Here is a 23,348-nt window from a genome sequence, read left to right on the forward strand (position 1 = left end):
TTATGTAAGCCATCAGACTGTCTCTGCTCAAAATCATTTTCGTATTTGGTATATAATTATTTATCATTGAATTCAATTTAAATACATCTATTACAGTTACTCACTTGATACTTTACAGCAGAGCAGAACCCACTTGCCTGAATTTTTCTGTATTAACTATATTAACTTGACGAATAAAAATTTGTTTGATTTTCTCAATTTTGTAGAAACTGCTTTAATATATTATAGCAGGTCAAAGTCTTTTATGACGTTTTTTTTTACATCACAGTAAAATGCTTTAAAAAGAAAAAAATCGTACTTATACTCAGTAAATAATATACTAAACGGATTTGTAACAAAAACCAGTATACTTATATAGCTTTGAAAAATATTCCAAATTGCATTTAAATCCCTACTCTACATACGTAATTTAAACAATTTTAAAAAAATTTCCATCTCTTATCACAGTTAAAATTTCTTACTACACCACCGCTAAAAACAATCTCTGCAGCATAGAATATGCTATGTTTATATTAATTATTAATATACGCATAATGATTTAGTAAATTTTAGTTTATTAATAAATGTAATTATAAATATATTTTTTATATGCTCTTATTTTTTATTTCAGAACATGGAACTCGATTTGGTAATCGACATGCACGCTCATTCGTCTCTTCACGGTGTATTTACTTACGGGAACGCATACGACGATGTGTACAGGTTAGATGGGGTCTTCTTTAAATTAAATTACACGCCCCACAGGCCATAAGCTGTTTTAAAAACTTTCGCTGTGTCTATATAAACTTTTGTGACTGAATAAACTTGTATAGTTGAAGTTTCAAATTTATACAGGGTGCATTTTTAATGAATCCCAAAACAACAAAGTTCATTGAGCGTTTTTTGAATTCAAAAGAAAAACCTTTTACACTAGGCATATTTCATTTTTCTTTGATATAACGTGATACCAACGTCATGGAACTACTAAATATGATAGAAGGATGTGTTGTTATACTGTTATACTTAAGCCGTAACGCCCATTGACACAATAATTTAATCGATAAATCTCTACCGGATGAAACATACAGGAACTCAAATTTATTTTATGTCAATAATAGGTCGTAAAAATAAAAATTGTAAATACAATCAAATAATAGATATCTACATAAACTATATTAACATTTTTAACACAAATATTTACTCTAAATTACATATTTACGACGATTTAAAATCATTACCATTGTATTAAGTATTATTTTTGAATATAAAAATCTTCATCATACATTATACTTATAGGCGATATAGGTAAGTTATATACTGTGAAAATAATTTGTTCTTGTCATGATAAGCAACATATATGTATATATCATAATATAATCAGTTATCAGAGGTGTAAAATATTTAAGTAAAAGTATACTTTTAAGTTATATAAAAATCGAATAATTTTAGAACCAAAGCGATTTTTGATATGGGTGTATTATATGTATTCTATTTAGCTTTTTATGTGGCTGACACTCTGATATCATTTTAAGGAATATATTGACTATAGAAGTTGATGCTATGAAGGAACTAAATTAAAAATCCCTATTACTAATTTTTTTAAATAATTGAGAAAAACAAAAAAAAAAAAAAACGATTAAGGAAAAGCGAGAATTTTTTTGTTATAATGAAAAAATAAATAAGTGCAGACTTGAATCTTTCAACGAATATCCACATCAACATTTTCTAAACATGCTATTGTTTTAAAAATATTTTGGCTCATATCATTAATTGACTTTTAAATTTTAAACTCTTCTCAGTCTTTTTTCAATTTATGTTTTTTTTTTTTTTGACATTTCAGTAGCATCCAACCTCTCCTAAAAAGCTGTATGAACAGTCTTAAAGATGAGGGTGGTATTGCGGATATATGGAATAATCAATGATTATTTGATAAACATGGCCACCGTTGAGATTATTCATTATCTTTTATTCATTTGTTCATAAAAATCGACACATTTTGCTTCATAAATCAATTTTTATTTGCATTACTTAAATACAATTTACAAAAGTATAATCTTCGAAATATTTTTGATAGTTGTATGTATACTTGAAATAAATAGGTTCAATGGTTCGTCAGTTAATTAATTGCCTCCAAAAACAATGAAATAAACAAATGAGTAAACTCTGCTTCAGATACATTTACACTGTCTTGACGCTGCTATTTTTTTTACGTAACTCATGATACAGACCATGATACTGAATAAATATATAATCAATTATTCTAAGAAATATAGGCTGACAGACCGTCTCCACTCGGAATTGTTTTTCGTGTACAGTGATTTATTATTGAATTCAAATTTAACACATCCATTACAGTGACTTACTCAATTAAGGAGTACTATCAACAACTACAACAGATCAACTTCCGCAGTTTTTTATTACTTTTATTATTAAGTATTTAAATATACTTAAATACTTATTTATTATTATTTAAAATATTGAATAATTAATTTAATAAGTTATAATAAAAATGTTAATTCATTATTTGTTAACATTAATTTTATCGTGAGAACCATTCTATGTTTTTTTTTTTTTTTTAACCAAAAAGAACTCTTAAGTAAATACTAAAAAAAATTTAATTCTTTAAACGAATTTTTGTTTAAATAACTAATTAATTGATAACTGGTATTTGGTGAGGTTTCAGTTCCACATTAACATCTGATTTCCGATTTTAATGATTCAGTTATATTCCACACCTTATAGTTTTACTTCGAAGACTACATACAATTTGCTTGGACCATAATGGTTAGGTTAAATATGTTAGGTATAGTTGAGTTATATTATATATGGTATGGTGAATTAGTTTTTAATGTATTTCAGCTAGATTTTATTATAACCCAAACGCTGTAATGAATTCGATAGCATTAACCTCATAAACTTTGGAATACTCATTACCCATATTTCATTATAGAACACTAACATATAATTATTACATCATAAATCAAAAGTAGTAAGTGTAATCGATTGGTGATATTAACTCGCATATTTAAATACTTATCAACAAAAATATAGATTTACTCAACACAGATTGATTACCTTATTATGTATAGCCTGGGTTCCAAACTTTTATTAGAACTCGCGGTGCACCAGTTTCAGACAATTAATAAATAAATGTACTTTATTTAGCTTTTAAGTATATATTAATTTTTTTTTTTTTTAGATAATACATTCAAGTTTAATATATATTTAATTGATAATTATAACATTAATACCTAATTAACTTTAAAGTTTCAATTTTTGTTTAATTATTCACACAAATCGATTATCCACACTTCCCTTTGTCCAAATTAGTACGAACAATTTACGCTCTGTTGTAAGTAAAAATTTTCGTTTTTTATTTCTAATAGTTTCGTTTATTAACGATGTTTCTACGGCCGTGACCGCATAAAAGTAGTGAAATAAATTATTAAAAATTATTAGAAAAAAAACTCATCGAATTGCTTTATTTTTATATCTAGTTATTAACTACCATATTATACACATTTCAAACAGATCGTTTCTGTACATTTCGATTCATTAGAATTAATCCTAAAACTTTTGTTAAAATCGACGAGGTAAATAATTTATATTTAGCTGGTAATATACTTAAATAAGTAATTATAATTTATTGATTTTGTTTATATAAAGTTGTTATATAAATTAAATAATCAAAGAACGATAAAGTTAAACTGTTGTATTTCCCTTTAATCCATTAACGAACAAACTTTAAAATACGATTTTTTTTTTTTAATTTACGCGTTAATTGGTTAATTACCTACGGATTAATAATTTAATACCTACGTAGTTTTATAACAATAAATGAAAAAATACTGAATAATCATTCACCTCAATGCAAGTCAGTTATCAGTATTATTAGGTTATAATATTTAATTTAAAAGTTCGATATACTATTGTATATTTGTATCCATAACCGTTTTTAAATGTTTAGCGTTATTTATTGTTAAGTAGTTGTATACAATTTTGCAAAAAATTCTGAAAAATTATTTTAAATATTGGTTTTAAATGTATGCGTGGATTCTTAGCTAAATTTATGATTCGTAGAAGTGATCAATTTCTGATATTTACATGGATCATACGAGTATATTTAAATATAAAAAAATATCTGATGATTTCTCTCTAAAACCAATACTAAAGTGCTATTATTTTACTTAAATCTAAAAATTGTTCCATTTATAAGTAAAATACTCATATATATTATTAGATCTAATATCTAATACTTGAATTTAAATATTCTTAATTTATCTATTCTTGTAAACAATTTTTTACTTAGATGTACTCGTATTAAACTAAGTGATTTATAATTATCTTTATCATCCCTCAATTTCAGATCACTTATAATTTTTAGCGTATATTTATGATTTATGATTCAGTTATTTCATATAAAATGAAAAACATGCGTCAAAATGTTGATTATTTTAAATGCTTTATTTTGTTCAGTTGAAACAATAAAAGTGCCAATACATACTTAACTAAAAGAACAATAATGTACGATTTACGTCGTAAGCACAAACACAAAATAATATAATACACTAATAGCTATATACAAATTTTTTTCAGGTACGAAAAACATATATTGTTTCCGAAATTGTTATCCCAACATATTGAAGGTTACGAACAATCGCATTCTATTTGTAACAGAGATTTTAAAAAATGCGGAACGTCGCGGAGGTAAATATAATATTATACAATATACCTATACCTTTCCCTATTAAACTAAAAGATATTAATGTGTTTTACAAAAAATGTTATATTTATATAATTTAATTATTTCATTAATGAAGTTAAAACACAATGTAAGTAATTAGTCTTAGTTTGTACTTCAGATGAATTGTGGTAGTTGATAAAGTATGGGTATCTTTTAAAAAAAATAAATCAACTCAACTTGTCTTTACTAATCAAAATTGGTGTGACATAATTACATTAATATATAATATACTTATTTAAAAATAAAATACTGTTCGCTTAAAATTTAAAAACAAATTTAAATAGAATGAATTTTAAAAATCGCATGTGCTTTTAAAAAAGAAAATGTGTATATTATTGTTGTGCTGTTTTTAATATTAAAATATATACATAATCCAAAAATATCTGTATAAAATAAAAAAAAAATTGATAACTTAAGTTTTTCTGTATATATTATATATTATGTGTGTGTGTGTAATTACAGTAAAAGATATATTATAACGCTATTAACCAGCAATTAACGTTATATAATAACGAATATTTTACTAGGTTTATAACGTTAATTACTGTAAGGATTTACGTTAATTCCAAACAGTATTATTTAATCATGTTAATTTTGTTAGAAATTTTATATTGTAGATAATTATTTATTTTCACATGATAATGAACTATAATATTTTGAATTGCATAATTTCCCAATTACTCAGAAGATGTATTTATTCGTTTTACAATATCTTTATCATTTTTTCTCCATTTTATTCAATTAGAGTTTGAGATAATCTTTTTCAGTACCTAATTCAAATCTAAATTCATGAATACCTATACATTTTAATTTTGTATTTTATTTTACTTAGATACATAATTTATAAAAAACATTTATCAACATTAGCAAAACTGCTAATAAATTGCTAGGGGATCTGCGGGCTTTGTCAACGTCAGGTTCCTACTTTCAACTCTTGAAATTTTTTATTTGAGTGTGTCATCATCCTTTCGGCTTGCTTTTTTAATCATTTAATTGAATTATTTCTTTCATTTGTTATATTTTCTTTACATTCATTAACTAAAATAAAACTCGATATTTAAAATAATTATAAAATGGCCGAAATATTAGGATCAGGTGCTGTACTAATTATAATTATTATTTATTACACATGTATTGTTGTATTATGTATTATATAGTTAATTTTACAAAAAAGGTATAACCCAAAAGTCCCGTATCGCCCTTAATATCTTTAATAAGACGCTCTTTATTATTTATTGTTAAAATATCATATTTACCTACCATTCAATAATCTGTTTTACTTTTTTTCTCCTAATATTTTTAACACAAATTTTGAATGTTTTAATTGTTCAATACGAATGTTATATTTATCAATGATTATAAATGAGTTATTATCGCTATGTTTTTATTAATTATATCAGATACAATATTGTTAAATTTGATTTCCATATCAAGTTCGTCCATATTGAATTATATTAATAATACAATTTAAAGAAAATTTTACTTATATTTTAACACACCTAACCACCGTGAAAGACTGATAAAAATATTATCTACACTATAGTTATAATGAAATCCTATACACTAGTAAGCTCCCCTAAGCTTATTTATAAACATATCAGGACTATGTAAGACCTGATATATATTAGATATCTTAGTTTTTGGATCTGTTTATATTTAACTATTTATTAACTTTTTATTCTATTTGTTCTGTCTATAGCAACTGTAATACTATATTATCTAAATTATCTAATACCAATAAGACAACATTAAAACAAAATTTTCCATCATGTGTAGAAATTATCGATAATCAAAATAATAAATCATAATAATTACTAACTTTTTAGGTAATTATTATTATTTACTAGAAAATAAAGTTATTTTGATGTATAATATAATTTACTGTAACATAATATTATACAAAAGGTGCCTTTTTCCAAGTCCGAATTGAAACAGTGAATTACTGAGTTTAACTCAGTGAGCTGAACTATATTTTGTTAGATTAGGTATTGAACTTAATTATTCTAACCCATTTTAACGGATTATGGACTATTAAAAGTTCTAAGCTTCAGTGAGCCGGTATATTGCCTACGCTTAAAATTTAATTAAATAATTATGTTATGTATTTTGAGTGTTAAACCGATCATTTGAAATATTATCTCAAAACTAGTGTTTATAATTTAAGAGCGTTGATGTGAGGCTTTTATATAACCGAATACATCATATTATATAAAATCGGTAACAAATTTAATAGGAGGAAAAATATAAGCAAATGCTTAAAATGCGATAAAAATTTGAACTAGTAATTAAAAACCTAACCAAAGAAATCGCACTGTTGTCTTATATAATAAATCGCTGTAATAGATGTATTAAATTTAAATTTAACAATAAATCAATGTACACTGCAATGAAAAATGATTCTGAGCGGAGATTATACTAGGTCTGTCAGCCTATACTTCTAAAGATATTTTATGATACATTACTATTAATAATTTATTTTTTTATAAGCACACAGTGAAACATGTTTTTGAATTGCAGGACCATTAAATAAAAGTGTCCTTTATAATATGCAGTTATGTTTTAGGGTTTTTTTAGTTAAACACAAGTAGGTATGTATCTATTTAATGAAAATATTGTATTTTTATTTATAAACCAATAGTAAATGTTATTACATATTGCGTATACATATAATTAAAAATATGTTAAATAAACATATTAATTATAAATATACGCAATTAATATTATCATTAGCATTATTGCGTGCCTTATTCCTATAACTGCAGACCGACGACGCTCTAGCCTAGTATATACAATATACTAATATATATACGTGATACGTATACACTATACAGCTATACGTTATAGAAAGAGTTCGTATTAGAGTATACTGTATAGACAGTTCAAAATACATTATAACAGTTATCTTTTTTCTGGGACTTAAAAATGTTATCATTAAATCAGGTCTTAGTGTAATGCGGTAAGTTGGATTAATTTTTGCCAAAAAAATCTCATATAACAATTTTATTATTATAATGTTATTTCATAGTATAATATCAATAGTTTTTATTTACTTATTTAATCAATACTATAAAACGGCATGGTTACGTGATTTAAAATGAATCAATATTTTTAGAAAATATTATTGTAAATATTCAATAATATACGAAGTGAAAAAATGTTTAAGTCTCCACAAATAGTATTATTTTTTTTAATTACAACAATATAACAGAAATCGTTATTTTTTATTTCAAAATTCAATATCATCAACATTTTAATTAGGGATTAAAATAAAAAAATGTTGAATATAAATAGTTATTTTTAAAATACAGAAAATGAATATATGTAGAATCTTGCATTTAATTTTCAAGTCTTATTTTTTAAAAGTTAAAATTTTATACATTTTGAATTAACAATAACTTGCAAATTCAAACTTCAAAAGTATATAAAAATATATGCCTTTATTTATTTTTCATATTTTTAAATTGTTATAGCCAAAGCTCATGTGAAATATTATATTAAATTTTCAAGCATTTTAGCCGACTCTAAACATTTTTATCAACACTTAAAACATATAACTAAGCTATATCAAAAATATAAATTGCCTATATTGCTTAAAATTAGTCTAAATGTTTTAAAATTATATGAAAAATAAACGTTTAAATAATAGTGGAATGTTTTAATTTTCTAAATTTAACATTTTTTGAATAACAAAGTAATAAAAATCGTTAAAGGAAAAATATTTTACGTTATGCGTGAATATTCAATTTTGTCAAAATTTTAAAATTAATCGCCAAACAATTTTTATTTTTTACAGTAGACTTTTTATTTAAAATTCAAATAAAAAAAATTTTCTAACTATATTAAATTTCAAGCTATGTTATTAACAAAAAATATACCAACGTAGTTCGAGAAAAATATTTTATGTTTACAAACAACATAAAATATAATAAAATTTGTATCATATCTAGAACATGCTAAAAATCAAATCTACAATTATTTATTTTTTAACTAAAAAAATAAAATTGACTTTATCAAAATTTGATTTTGCAATAATATCCACGTTTTTCATTAATTTATTTTTTTCCCTCATTATTTTTATAAGTACCTAGAATTCTTTTGAATTGCAAAGTACCAACTAACTATAATTTGCTACCAAAAACTACCCTCAAACTTCAAAGTTGAATATTAAAGATGTCCACTCCGAAAGCTGGTGACAGACGTAAAAAAAAAAATACAAAATCAACAATTATTTGTTATTTTAGTATAATTATATATTAATATATTATCCATACATTTTCTTATCCGTGAATAAGAAAATAAATTACAATGATATAGATCAGTTTAGACCGATCTATACTGGGCAGGATTATGGAAGAGGAGATTACTTTTGCGGCCTTTATATTTTTATTTTTTGCAAGTCTGACTAAAATATGAAAAATGGTTGATGGATGCGCCTCTGCCTGACTACCGTGTTATTATTTTGGGTACTGAACCCAAAAAATCATTTTATTTTTATCAGATATACAATGAGGTTAACCCATTTCGTACAGAAATTTCATTTCCACAAAATCAAATTGTCTAAATATAGTCTTAAATCACTGATTAAATTATAACTATTAAAGTTTTCACATCAGACATCAATACAAATGTACAAGAACTGCGTTTATTACTGCTGTATTTACATAATTGTTTACTAATTAATATTATGTATAATGTACACTTGTGACCACTATTTACACATTTACAGTACCTACATAAAAGGAATCGTAGTATAAACCCACCCATACAAATTTGTAAACTTGTGTCTGGATGTGTGAGATGACATGAATATAATATTATTAGGTCAATCTAATCCTCGTAAACAAGACGCTATACGCATCTACGAACTTTAAATCGTATGTAAACAAAATATTCGTCCCACCTTTACATAAACGTATCTTACATCGCGTAGGATTTACCTAGCAAATACGAGTAAGCACTAGATATTTTTATACTATAATATATAAAGATCCCTTCTGATAGTTTGTAAAAGTATATAATAATAATCGTAAAATAAAAAAATCCCATCCGTAAAACTAATAATTCTTTCATATTAACGTGATAAAAGAAGGTGACAGGTAAATTGAGGATGGTTGGATCACCACGGGTTGCAAACTTTTGAGAACATTAATATTATCAAGGCATATTTACGGCTTCTAAGTATTAACTAGAAAATATACGATTGTTTAAAGAAAATTTTAAATATTTCCAATTCCTTTTTTTCTTTTCAAATACAGTTGATATAGATAAAATGTGTATATTTAAAGTATTCAACAATTAAAATCACAATACGTACTATAGTTAATCAAAATCTAATTTTTTAAATAATTAAATATTGTTAAAGTCTAGGTTTCTAAATTATTGATTTTTTTTTTCTGAAGATACTCGTATAAATTTCTGATTTTTATTAACAACTCTTTTTTTTCTTATAAATTATTTAACGAATAATTTGTTTTTAAATGTTGGCGTATCAAAAATCAAAATTCAAACAACAGTTTTTAAGTTGGATAAACTTTGTGAACTAAAAATATAATGACCGTGGATAATGGGTTTAGAAGATATGGGGCTATGGTAATTTAAAAATTTTAGTAATTTATATTAATGATGATATAAATAATTATAATTTACAGACATTTTTCAAGTATAATTAATTTGAGATCTAATATTACATCTGTTTTATATATTTGTAAAACCATTTTTAGAGATTATTATTCTAAATTTAAATTACCTATATAATAACTGAAAATCTACTCGTTTAAATGTTTAATTAGATACATCAACATTAAAAAAAAAATTATCTATTAAATAATTACAATAAAAAAAAGGTTTTTATTTATAGGATACTACTTATGTAATACAAAACACCTCAAAAATTTGAAATATGGTTAAAAATTTTCAAATTTATTTCAAAATTTCAAAAAACGGTATTTTAATAAATTTATTATTAAATGAAAAAAATAAAGGTGTGCTTGATTGGTGAATTAACCTTTATATATATTTATTTTTTTTTGTATAGATATACCTAAAATAAACAATCGTGCATTATATTACAATACGTATTTCATGCTGATATAGGTGTAGATTAGAATAATCATTATGAGATATACATTTAAATAGACCAAATAAAATAGTCTATAATAATATACTGATTATAAGATGATAACAAACTAATAATTATACGAGTATAAAAGTTACAACTTGCAAATGCTCGTTTGCTCACTCTCTTGACAGTGTTAGTGTTCAATTAGTATACAACAAATTCGTAATAGGTAAAATAGATTTCTAACATCTACGCTATCTTTGATCTACGCATCAACATTGTCTGTTCAACAATTCACATTTAAAGTTAATTTTTAATTAAACAGCCTGTACTATTAATATTGTATATTGCTACCAAAACATTATTATTATCTACTCTTGTGCGTGTTTATCGATTTTTATTCGGTCCGACATTTTCCCGTCGACATAATTTTTAATAAATGTTAATAACTCCGGTCTTAAACTTTCCGACAGACGTGAGAGAGTATTATAAAGGATTGCACCGAATATAATTTTTTGTTGAATGCAAATCTCTTAGCTAGACTCTTACGCATAATAATAATTACGCTGCTACTTGCTTGAATAAAAGTAACACCGCCGCAAGCAAATCATGATTTATGTTTTATGGACTTAAATGATATTTGTCTATCTTATAGTAGGTATTATTTTTTTTCTCAAGAAGAATTTCATATAATATGTACAACATTAAATTCAATTAAAGTTCCTGTTTAAATTTTCTTATGTTTCAATGACACCTGCAGTTGAGATAATTAAAAATTCTACATTTTTCGAATAATTATTATTTATATACAGTATACTATATAGCATAGAACTATGTCTACTCACTACAGAATGCTTTAAAAGTTTTAAAAGATTATTATTTGGTCCTGCTATAAATTGGTACATCGAGTTTAGTTGTGGCTTGCGTCTTTTGAACTTTGGCATAAACCTGTTAATTACGAAACTTAAAAATAGTATGCTTCATAGTTTACGCTAATTTGTTTTAAGTACTAGCAGAAGACATTTATGAGAAATTTTGTATTAAAATTTCAAGTCTTCATTATTAAATTAAACAATTTTTGAATAAATAACTACAAAATTATTTGTAAAATTTTAAAAATTTAATTTCTTTCTTTTAGTTTTGAACTTAAAAAATTCAATAAAAAAATTAAAAAAGTCAAAAATTTTAAATATTTTTAAATAACACAAAAATTTAACTTAATATTCAACAAATAATTTGGATGGTTTGTTATTCATTAACTAATAACAAAGAAGATGAAAAATTAATTTAAATTAAAAAATAACATTCATTTTTAACAAAACTAAGTATTCATTATAACTACAATATATATATTATTATAATGAGTGATTATTAATATTATTGTGTCATGACATACTTGATTTGACTTTTGTTTTTCGTTAGTGTAAAGTACCCAACAAAAAGTAAATTTATAGTTCATTACACAAAAACTTAGAAAACGATGATCTATAAATCATTAACATATAAAAATTTCTTCATTCATTTAAATCCCTTTATTCGGGTATGAAAAACTAAAATTACTTTTTAAAAAACTGGTAAACATTAAATTTCCACATAACTCAAAAATAAACTATATTTCACAGGTATTTGAAATACGTCATAAGTTTATATCAGCGTATTTTTTTTTTTTAATTTTGATTATTTTATAAGCATGAAAAAAAAGTTCAATTATTGTCAATAAAAAATGTTTTACTCAATCAAAAACCCTTGAAAACTCAATAGAAAGTTTCTCATAAGTTTTTCATATATCAAGTAAATTATATCAAAAATACGTGGTCACGATGTTTTTGTATAATCATTTGATATTATATATTTTTAGCAAATTTCTACGATTTATTAACCCTTATGGAAAACAAACTACAAAAAAAAATAAAAATTTAATTATACTCGAACGAATAGCGGAAAATAATTTATGAATTACCTATAATAGACCCAAGAAATCCTTTGCGAGGTAAGCTTCGCCGACGGACAAGATACTAGGTAGACACAGCACTTCCCAGTGTGTATATATAACTTATATCTGTATCGGATAATACGGTTTAGCAGTTGTTGGTACAATATAATATAGTACCTATGTGTGTGTACGTATTTTTTTAGTAATTGTTAGATCAAGTCTATAGGATCAACTACCACTTATCAAATTCATCCATATATAATATATATATTATCTATATTATCTATTACAAGAAGCGTCCTATTTTTTATGTTAATTTTAATTTATGTTTAAGTTTTATTTTTATTGTTATATTAAATACTTTAATATCTAAAGTTTAAAAATGACATAAAGTTCCTTGTACGTTTTTAGATACTCAAAAATATAAGTATATGCACAGTATTTTTTTTTTAAGCCTTTGATGTTCAAATATTGACTAAAATCGTATATTTAATAGCTTACTTACTAAATCAGATATTGTTATTTTTTATTATTCAAAAGTTATAAATCATACTCATACTCATTTATACAAACTCAACACTTTTTATCACTTTGTAAATTATCGTGTTCTATAAACAATTAATTTTTCCAAATATTTAGACTTATTTAAAACTATTTATATCAAGAACTTATTCACACCATTTTACATTATGCCGGTATATGGACTTCAAATTTAATAACAATAATTATATTGGTATAATGAAAAGTAGGAATTTTCAGCAAAAATTAGTTAACTACACCGTAGTACAAATATTACTGATATTAAAACGAAACCCTGATGAACAAAACTTAGGTACTACCGCTCCTTCCACACAACTCTACTCAGATTAAGACCATAAAGAGGACTCAATAATCAATATCCGTATTTATTTTCTTTATTTTACAAGTATACCTACAGCATGGCGTGTTCAGCAGATGGTTATTTCACTCTTATATAATATCCAAATACTCAGTATTTATACTGTCCTTTAAACCTACGCAACTTTTCCCGTTTACCCGTTTGCGAAATAGAATCAAATGTATAAGTGACATCCATTACTCTCCTCTATAGACTATACTGATAACCTGAGGTATAGAGTATAGACCTTCCTTAATAAGCGAGTTCGCGTTAACTTCAGTAATATGACAACTACCTAATACCTGTATACACTACTAAATACACACGTAATGTCAGACCGACAGTAGTATAACATAAACGTTTTATTTACACACGCGATCACGAGCATTTTAACTGTGTTTAATACTTATTACTTACATTATTTTGTGAAATCGTTGTGTACTTTCTCAAAAATATAGGGTGGAAATGAAAATTCATATTTTTCTTCAGAAAAACCTAAAGCTAACGGGGTCGAAAAAAAATGAATAATTATATACGTATAAATACATATTTAGTTTGACATTTATCATAATATATAATACTATATACATAATGGACTATGGTAAATTGACGTGATATATTTATGTAGAGTTGCATAAAAAATTAAATAAATTTAATATGGTTCAATATTCAATACAATTTAATGGACCAATCATTGGTCACTTAATCGTATTCGAGAGACCATTAAGCTCACCATTGAATTATTAAATTGAATATTTATAGATTTTTTTATGTTACCCAGCATTAATCGTGTAAAGAATATATATTATTTTGTATTCATGAAATATTACACGGAGCCAGCGATGAAACAAGACTGCTTTGCCACATGAATATTTAACAGACCGAAAGATAATATTATTATAAATGTTGTTAAGTAATCAAAATATAGTTATACCTATGACTGAGACTCCGTGATAATACATAATGAATAAAAGATGGTACATTGATATAATGAGTATATTATAGTAGTAAAATATAAAAACTACAATATTCATAGTAAATATTAATTATAACCATTTTAATTTATATCAATTTTCTTAATAAAACTTAATACACTGATCTAAATTCATACAATTTTTGTCACTTATTTTAAAGTAAAGTATAAAATCTTGATGTAAACAGTTCAACAATGTTTAAATATTCAAAGCATTTGAGTCGTAAAGATATAAATAAATAAATAGGCTACGATAAAAAAAGTCGCAAGAAATGAAAACATTTAACCAAAATGATACCTACTAATATGACTTCACATTATTAGCTTAGTATTCAAAGTAGAAATTTATTTGTATACAAATTAATCGGGATAATAACTTTCAACGCGTGTCAATTTTAAGAAAAAAAATAATTAAGACGGAGTTATTAACTTTTGCGGATACTTCTGCGAACAACTATATTTGGTAATATTACTTCCAATTATTTTTAATTATGTTCTTAATAATTCGTTATTTCTTCGAATGCCAATCAAAATGAATACAATATACCTAAATGATAAATTTCTTATAAATAAATAAATTAAACCTGGGCAAATTACTGATGTGTTTTTCTGGGGAAAAAAAATTAAAAGCATTAGCAAGACCAAGACCAAATGTATTCTTCTCTAATAGTATAGAATTAATTTTAAGATACAAATCATTTATTCGTTCAACATATTATTTAGATGAATAAATTGATAAATGCATATTAACCTATTGCAAACTGTAGGCATGTCTTACATTAATATTGATTAAAAGGATAATTTTAATAAATATAGTATTAAAATACAAAGATTTCGGGTTGTATACCTATGTTTGGAGAAAGGTTGAAAATATATAAATTTCCGAGAATTATTAATGACACCGCATTTATGCATCACGTTTGTAATGAATCGTAATAATGTATAGAGAATTTTTCGAATTTAATTTATTTCAAGTTATAAATGTAATAACAAAATTCCATATTGAAAACTTAATATTCATACGAAAATTATAAAATAAAATATGGGGGAAATAAGCAACAACTATGCTCAGTCTATCCATCTGTTGTACAGTAGCTGTTGAATATGATCATCATATTGATGAGTAAGTGACTGTAATGAATTTCTTAAATTTCAATTAGATGATAAATCATTGCATGCAAAGAAACGATTATGAGCGAAAACAATTTGTCAGCCCACATTACTAATTACTAAGTATATTTTATGTTAAAATGATATTATTACTATCAAAATAATGTATTTATCTATAATTAATACGATAGGTTAAATTAAAATTTGCAAAAATATATTGTTTTTTAAATGTAAGTTTATGTATAAAAACAAAAAAGATTTTCAAGTTTAACAATTACCATTACACATTAATAAATATTTTTGAACTACGACAAAATAACTAAAATCGTTATTCTTTAATTTAAAATTGCATCTTATAGTCTAAGTTAAAACATCTGTAAAAAAAAATGTTATTTTTTTTAGATTTGATTCCAGTTTAAACTACTTATGAGAAACGTTTTAGTAAATTTTCATAACTTTAACAAGTTTTGTCAAAAATTGAACTTCAAATGCATATAGCTATAAATAAAAAAATTTGTGCCTAAATATGGATTTCTAGCATTATTATACAGGTAATAACAGCTTAATAATATTTAATATATTTTATTAATTTTGCAAACTATTTGATCGAGTAAAAAAATTTTTATCAACAATAAGTTTAAAAAAAAATTAAAAAATATCGAACATTTCTCATAATTATAAATAACTCAAAGAAAGTCAAAATATTTAGAAAATGAAACCACATGTAGAAATAATAATATAAACAATAGGTAAAAATTTCAAATAGAACTTATGAATTTCATAGTTATGCATAAAAATCCTATTTTAATTGTTTTTTCCAATCATTTTGAATATACTAGAAAATCTTTACTTTTGAAAAATGTATAATATCAATTTAAGCAATTCAGAAGAATGGTAATGTATGTAGTATATTATTTATGTTACATATTGTATTACTAAATATATTTCTCATAGGTCATTACTCATTATTTATATTAATCCGCGATGAAAATATTTGACTGGTAGCAATAATTTACATACCTACTTAGTATCTAACACGTTTTGATATTATATTTTCCAAGAACACATCTCTGTGCAGTTTGACATTGTCAGTTTTCGGTATTTTCTTCGCACGGAAATTTTATTTATAACATTTTACTGCGTACCTTTACATTATTGTTCGAAGAATTCGGTCATTATTTATCATTATTACACGGTAACATAATATATGATTCTTATTTCGTTTAATATAACGACAGAACTGAAAGTGTTATTCCAACTCTTGCTCAGTATGGGTGTACCTATATTTATGATAACGTCCAATAATTTTTGATGTAGGTACTTAATACCTATATATTATAGTTATAAAGACACGTTCATTTCGGCGAATCTATGACTAATATAATAATACAAATTAGTACATTACAATGAATTTCTTCATTATGCTGTAGCACATGTCTTAAAATCAATGACTGTTCTTTGAATTTTGGGGGCTATGATGCAAAACATTTTGAAGCCCATTATTCAACGGAGGTACTCATACTTATTTTTAAATAAATAAAAAAAGATATTTCTCCAAATATTCCAATACATTATATTCTAGTCATCTGCACATGATATTACATAGTCATATTGCTTATTATATTTATGGTATTTATGATAATTTGATATCCATAATATCGGAGTCCACAACGATAGTGTACCGACCGTTTGTACTGGCCATTTATCTCAGGCACTGCTCAAGGTTTATTTCGACCATATATTGTTGAAAAATACATATAAAACATTGTTTATTTTTTGACAGCCGTTTTCGATGATAATAACAAACAATCCTAAATCTGAAATTATTTATGATTGAATTCTATTTAGTAAAGAACCTAATATTGTATCTAGATTTCAACAATTAATACTGCAACTGAAAATGCTGACAATCCTAAACCCGTAAAATGGGAAGGAAAATTTTTTTTTTTAATATATTTTAAACTCAATAAGATCATTTTTTGGTCTAGATTAGGTTTAAATTTTCGTCTATAAGGGTAATACATCTAAAATCTACATAATATACCTACTGATATAAAACTACTAGCAGCGAATCGACGGGTTTTGATTTGTATATTGTGCAAGTCGGTATAGTGTATTAAGTATTTGAGTATAATACGGGTCGTATTACCCGTAAAACCAAATCCATGTAATCCTTAAAAAATCTCACAGTACATTGTATTCACCCATGTATATAGTATATTATTTATTGACAATATATTGTTATTGTCCAATAAATTTACCGTCGAGTTTCACGTTTTTTCATTAGTTTATTGTATGGGTTAATTTATTATAAAACCAAACTAATCAAAAAAAATTACTGAAATTATTATTGATTAATCACTAATTAGTAACGAGTATACTTTTGTATTGTACAACATAGGTAATTAATTCTTATTATTTATCATTCTTTTGATAAAAATGTCATTCTTCAATATAAGTAGATTGAAGATAATTTAACACATATCGTAGTTGGAAGTTAATAGATAGGTACATTGTTATTGCTCAACACTTCAATTTTTTCTCAGGTTATAACATTATTGTGAATTAATACTAAATAGTTTCTAAAAACTATTATATATTTTTATTATTTTTTGAAAAGTTTTATTTTAAAAGGACAATAGGTCAGTTAGTCTATATTACTATGATATAATTATTTATATTTTAAAATATATTTATTATTATTAAAGAAGTAATAAATGATTTCGTCAAAATTTAAACTTAAAATATTTATAAAAAAAAAAAATTGTATGTAATGTACTTTTTGATTATAGTATGCACTATTAACTATACTATAAGCTACTAATAAAGATTTGAACTTCGAGTGCATATAAAAATAATTAAACCTATCTGGATATATTATGTTTAGTGTTTTTTAAATTACTATAATAATATATTGCTTATGAGTTACGAGGTACAATATATAGACATGTTTATAAGCAGGTGCGTTAAAACAGACGTTTATCGAAGCAAAATAAATTAAATTATACATCTTGTTAGTGAAACTGTAATGACTTTGAGATGAATAAAATATGTTTAAGTATGCCAGCGCACTGTTGCAGTTTCTCTCTGATCCACCAACACACAATGTGTCAATATAGCAACATTTTCATTCAGCAGATTTAACATTGTACTGTGTAGTATTAGCTTTAGTATTAAAATGAATTGACCTGTTATGAAACTTAAAGCTAAAAAAATTATCTGTGTTGATACATAAAATTTTCACGATATTTATATTTTAAATTAAAACATAAAAATTGAAATATCGTAAAAATATATACAAATTACTCTGACATACAAATACAGATGATAGTTTTATTTTTAAGTATAATATTATAGATCAATTCACTCTGATATTAAAGCTATAAAAATTGTTTTCATATATAAGGGACAAAAATTACCTTAAACTTGTAAAAAAATTTACGATTTATATACATGTACCTACATATAATATGTAAATTATATGCACGTATAATATTCTTATATGTATTATGTATATTATGTCACATCAATTTGGTGTCATGGCCAGTTTCATAAAATAGATAAAAATTTCATCCACATCACGTGTTTTAGCTAGGTACGGAAAAAGTATCAAATTTTTCCAAGAGATAGTATTCTCGCCTTATTTTTTTATTCCTCGATGTTAATAATCAATTTAAATTTAAATTTTCATTTTAAAAGTTAAAAAATAATTTTGATTTTTCACTAACCTGTTGTTTTAGCATGGATTGTGTCTTAAATTATTATTGAAACTCTATCTACAAAATGAGGTTTTTTACCTGATTTATCGGTGTAAAAAATGTCAAGCTTTTAGAAAAAATTCAACTTTTCCACCAAATATTTTCATTTTTTAATTTTATAAGTATAAAATAGTATTATGATAAAGTCATCTTTTGTATATTTCACGAGTATTTGAAAAAAAACTATTAATACTTCAATAAAATTATGAGCAATTTACCGATACCGCAATCACAGATAGATAATTGCTTCAGCTAATATATCGATATGACTGTTGAAATGTGCAATATATCGATAAGGTATCACAAGTTATTACAAAATGTTTCTATCAATAAAAATTATACACGTATTAATTATTTCATAATTTATGTATGACAAGTTCCGTTCTACTAAATATCTGTATCCAATTTCGTGAAAATTTCCCACATTTTGGTTATTACATACAATGTATATAAAAAATGAAGTTCCGTTTTGTGAACGAATAAAATTTCTACTAATTTCATGAAATGGATCAGAACGCGAAATAGATGCAACATATACATATTATTATTATGTCATACAACAGTTATTTTTTGTATATCTTGAAAAATTTAACTAAAGTGCATTTTGCTTTTCGCCTTAATTCAATTCAAACTATATGTATTCAAAAGAAAACATTTTATTAGTATAAATTATTATATTGTCCAAGTAGTAAGTACCTACAACCAAAAATAAACTGTGTTCTTCACCGTTGTAGAGTGACATTTGTGCAGTGTAACATTTATCATTTTCAATTATATAATAATAACCTAATGTCCTAATGGATTCTTGGGCGTTTTGTAAAGGGTATATTCACTACACCCGACCATGCAGTTGAAACTCCGTTTGTGTATACTACAATAATATATTATATTATGTATTATTTTATTAGTTATAATTATTTATACTATACCTACATACTATTTGCTCTCTTATAATCAGTTTTGGCAATAAATCAAAATGGTCAATATGTCAATTTTAGTATTATACTATTTATACTTTAAATGAAAAATAAATTAATTTTATGTAACTTTAATTTATCTATTCTATATTTTTATAAGTACAATAAAAAAAAACATTCATGTTACTTCTTTTAGAATAATATAAGATAACAAACAATTTTTATTTAGTATAAAGATTACAATACTCAAATTCTGCATCTACCACGACGCAATAATAGTAGTTTACGGTTAATTTTTATATTTAAAATCGATAACATTTAAGCTAAATTATATCACTTTTTCCTAAAATATTGAAGATATTTTAGGGATGGCAAGAGCAATTGAAATAATCGAATTATTCTATATGAACATTATATGACAATATGTGTAGTGTATTTGTGTATTTATTGTGGGGTTGTGCGAAACATGTATCGTATTTAAATATCTGAAAACCGTCAAAAATAATATCAAAGTTACATGTCAATGAGCGTTTTGCATACACTGGACTAAATTATATTATATGGTTATTTTATTAAGCATATACGTTTTATCGTAACACATTATTAATATTTTTTTACACGTTATCGATGGTGAAATGCGTAGGTGTAAAATGTTTAAAAAAACACACACTTATACACAATAAAATACAGTAACAAAATAAATACGTAATGTGTGGTAACTATTTATGTATAGCGTGCAGACGTGCAGTATACATTTTTAGTTTAATTTATTTTATTCAACAACCTTGGTAAGAGTGATTAAAAATTATTATAAATTAAATTGTATGAACCATTTAATAAAAGTTGCGAACACAAACTTTTAGCATCTATATAATATATTATATTTATGGTATACTACACTATGCATATATTTTTATACGTCTGTGTAAAATTATTATATCAGTTTTATATATAAAAATATATATATATGAAATATAATACAGGAAAATATAGTATAATATATCGTAAGTGTAACAACAACAAAAGACATTTTACAATAAATATAATGTAGGTATAAACCACATAATATCAGTCACTATGTAGTTATTATATTATACTTATACATATATAATACATTTTTGGACCGTGGACTTTGTGTTGCAGGTTTCTATGTCAATCACTGAAAGAAAAAGTCAATTGTTATACGCTGTTTGTATCGCAGTACGGCTTCAGTGTTTCTCCAAAAACCATAATTCCGTTCACTGAAGATTCATGTATCCTTTGTATCTGCTTTGGGATGTGTTTTGTGATAATAATAATATCTGCATCAAGTGCTACTTCCCGGAAAATTCTGCGGTCACATTATTATACATGAACACTTATATATGTATAATACCCATATTATATTATGTGCAGGGTTAGGACTCAGGATGATTTACTGCAGCATGCTCGCCCCTATTTTTTTCTTTAGTGATAAATTTATTCAGATTTTGATTTTTGGAATTTTTAAATATACTCACTGGTCACAGATCATATTTTTAAAATCTTTGGAATTTTTTGCTACTTAAGAAATGTTTTGTGATGGAAATAAACTTCTGTATTTCTAATGAGAACGTTCCTTTAAATTAATTAATGGATAATTATTTAAAAAAAAAAATTAATATATTTAATTCAAATTTCTAAAAAGTTGTTTCTTAGTAATTAAAATGTTTTTGTTTATTATTAGTCAAAATAATAATTGAATAAACATATTTTTAAAAATTAAAACAAATTGTATACCTACTATATGCCTATACCAAAAATCAATAGAGATATTCATCAGATATATAAACTAATCAAATTAATAATTACAAACAATGATTTCATACAATATATACTCGCATAAAACATAAGTACTAGGCTCATAGTTGTACAATTAAAATAAGCATACCTAGTAAGTTTTATGAAAAAGTTATTCTTACTTGACAACAACATTATAAACATATTATGATGTTGACATTTTAAATTCCCAACATTATTTTTTACCAACTCACATTAAACTGTATCAATACATTTAACAAACTACATAATATTACAAGATTTTCATCAGTTTATTTTAAAATAATTTAAATTTAAATCTAAATTTAATCATGTATCACGATTTTTCACATACTTATTCATTACAGTATCCCACTCGACACCTAATGTATAGCAGAGTAGTACCTATCCGCTTACCCATATAATAGATTAAATATACTAATATAGTATATTTAATTTATGCCCATATTTACTTATCTTAACGAGTTAAAAAATTAATTTATCTTTCTTAACTTTGTTGGTACTGCATTAATGTATTATAACGATCAAAGTCTCGTATGAATCACATGGTCTGTATAATACATAAAATTCGATTTGCTCAGATTGGTCGGATTGTTTAAACACCAGAATGGTCTAAGTATAGGCCAGATTGATTAAACAGAAGCAAATTTACCAAAGTTGTGTAAACAAACATTGCGTTAATTTTGTAAAGTTTCTATAATTTCAACAAATATCACATGTTTTGTGAGAGAGATAGAGAATAGCTGTGATATACCAACCAAGCATGAAGCGAACTGGGAAGTTGGTATAAGTATTTGGCACAACTCAAGATTTCCAACTTAAACGTTCACTGTGGCATGTTTTATCATCTGTTTTAGTTTGTAATTTATAAAGTTATTCTTTCACAGTCTACGTATATACGATACACGGTGTAGTATATTATAGATGTATTTTCTGTATGCTTATATATATATGCACACAGAGGTGATATATCAGTTAAATGATTGGAGATACTTAAACTTCCTATTTTTTTCAGTTACCTATAGTCTCAACTCTTATTACTATGAATTAAACGACGATGAACAATTTCATTCTCCTCTCCTCACATACCACAACACCGTTTAATAATAGCTTTTTAATTTGTTCCTTATACATAAATATATAAAATATTAAATTTTTATAAGTTATAGGTATATTAACATAAGAACAATAAGAACTATAAT

General features: G+C 24.4%; 1 protein-coding gene across 1 annotated transcript in view; it reads left to right on the plus strand.

Annotated features, from left to right (window-relative positions):
* Window positions 1-23,348, plus strand: part of LOC112600487 (cytosolic carboxypeptidase 6-like) — a 63,100-nt gene that overhangs the window by 38,329 nt on the left and 1,423 nt on the right. Inside the window, exons 9-11 of the mRNA XM_025347728.1 lie at window positions 611-702; window positions 4,576-4,686; window positions 21,493-21,602. Coding sequence (XP_025203513.1) covers window positions 611-702; window positions 4,576-4,686; window positions 21,493-21,602 — 313 coding nt within the window. The remainder of the gene's footprint in view (window positions 1-610; window positions 703-4,575; window positions 4,687-21,492; window positions 21,603-23,348) is intronic.

This window comes from Melanaphis sacchari, unplaced genomic scaffold (assembly GCF_002803265.2).
Source record: "Melanaphis sacchari strain LSU unplaced genomic scaffold, SCAv2.0 Contig64_pilon_pilon, whole genome shotgun sequence".
In the NCBI taxonomy this organism is placed as follows: domain Eukaryota; kingdom Metazoa; phylum Arthropoda; class Insecta; order Hemiptera; family Aphididae; genus Melanaphis; species Melanaphis sacchari.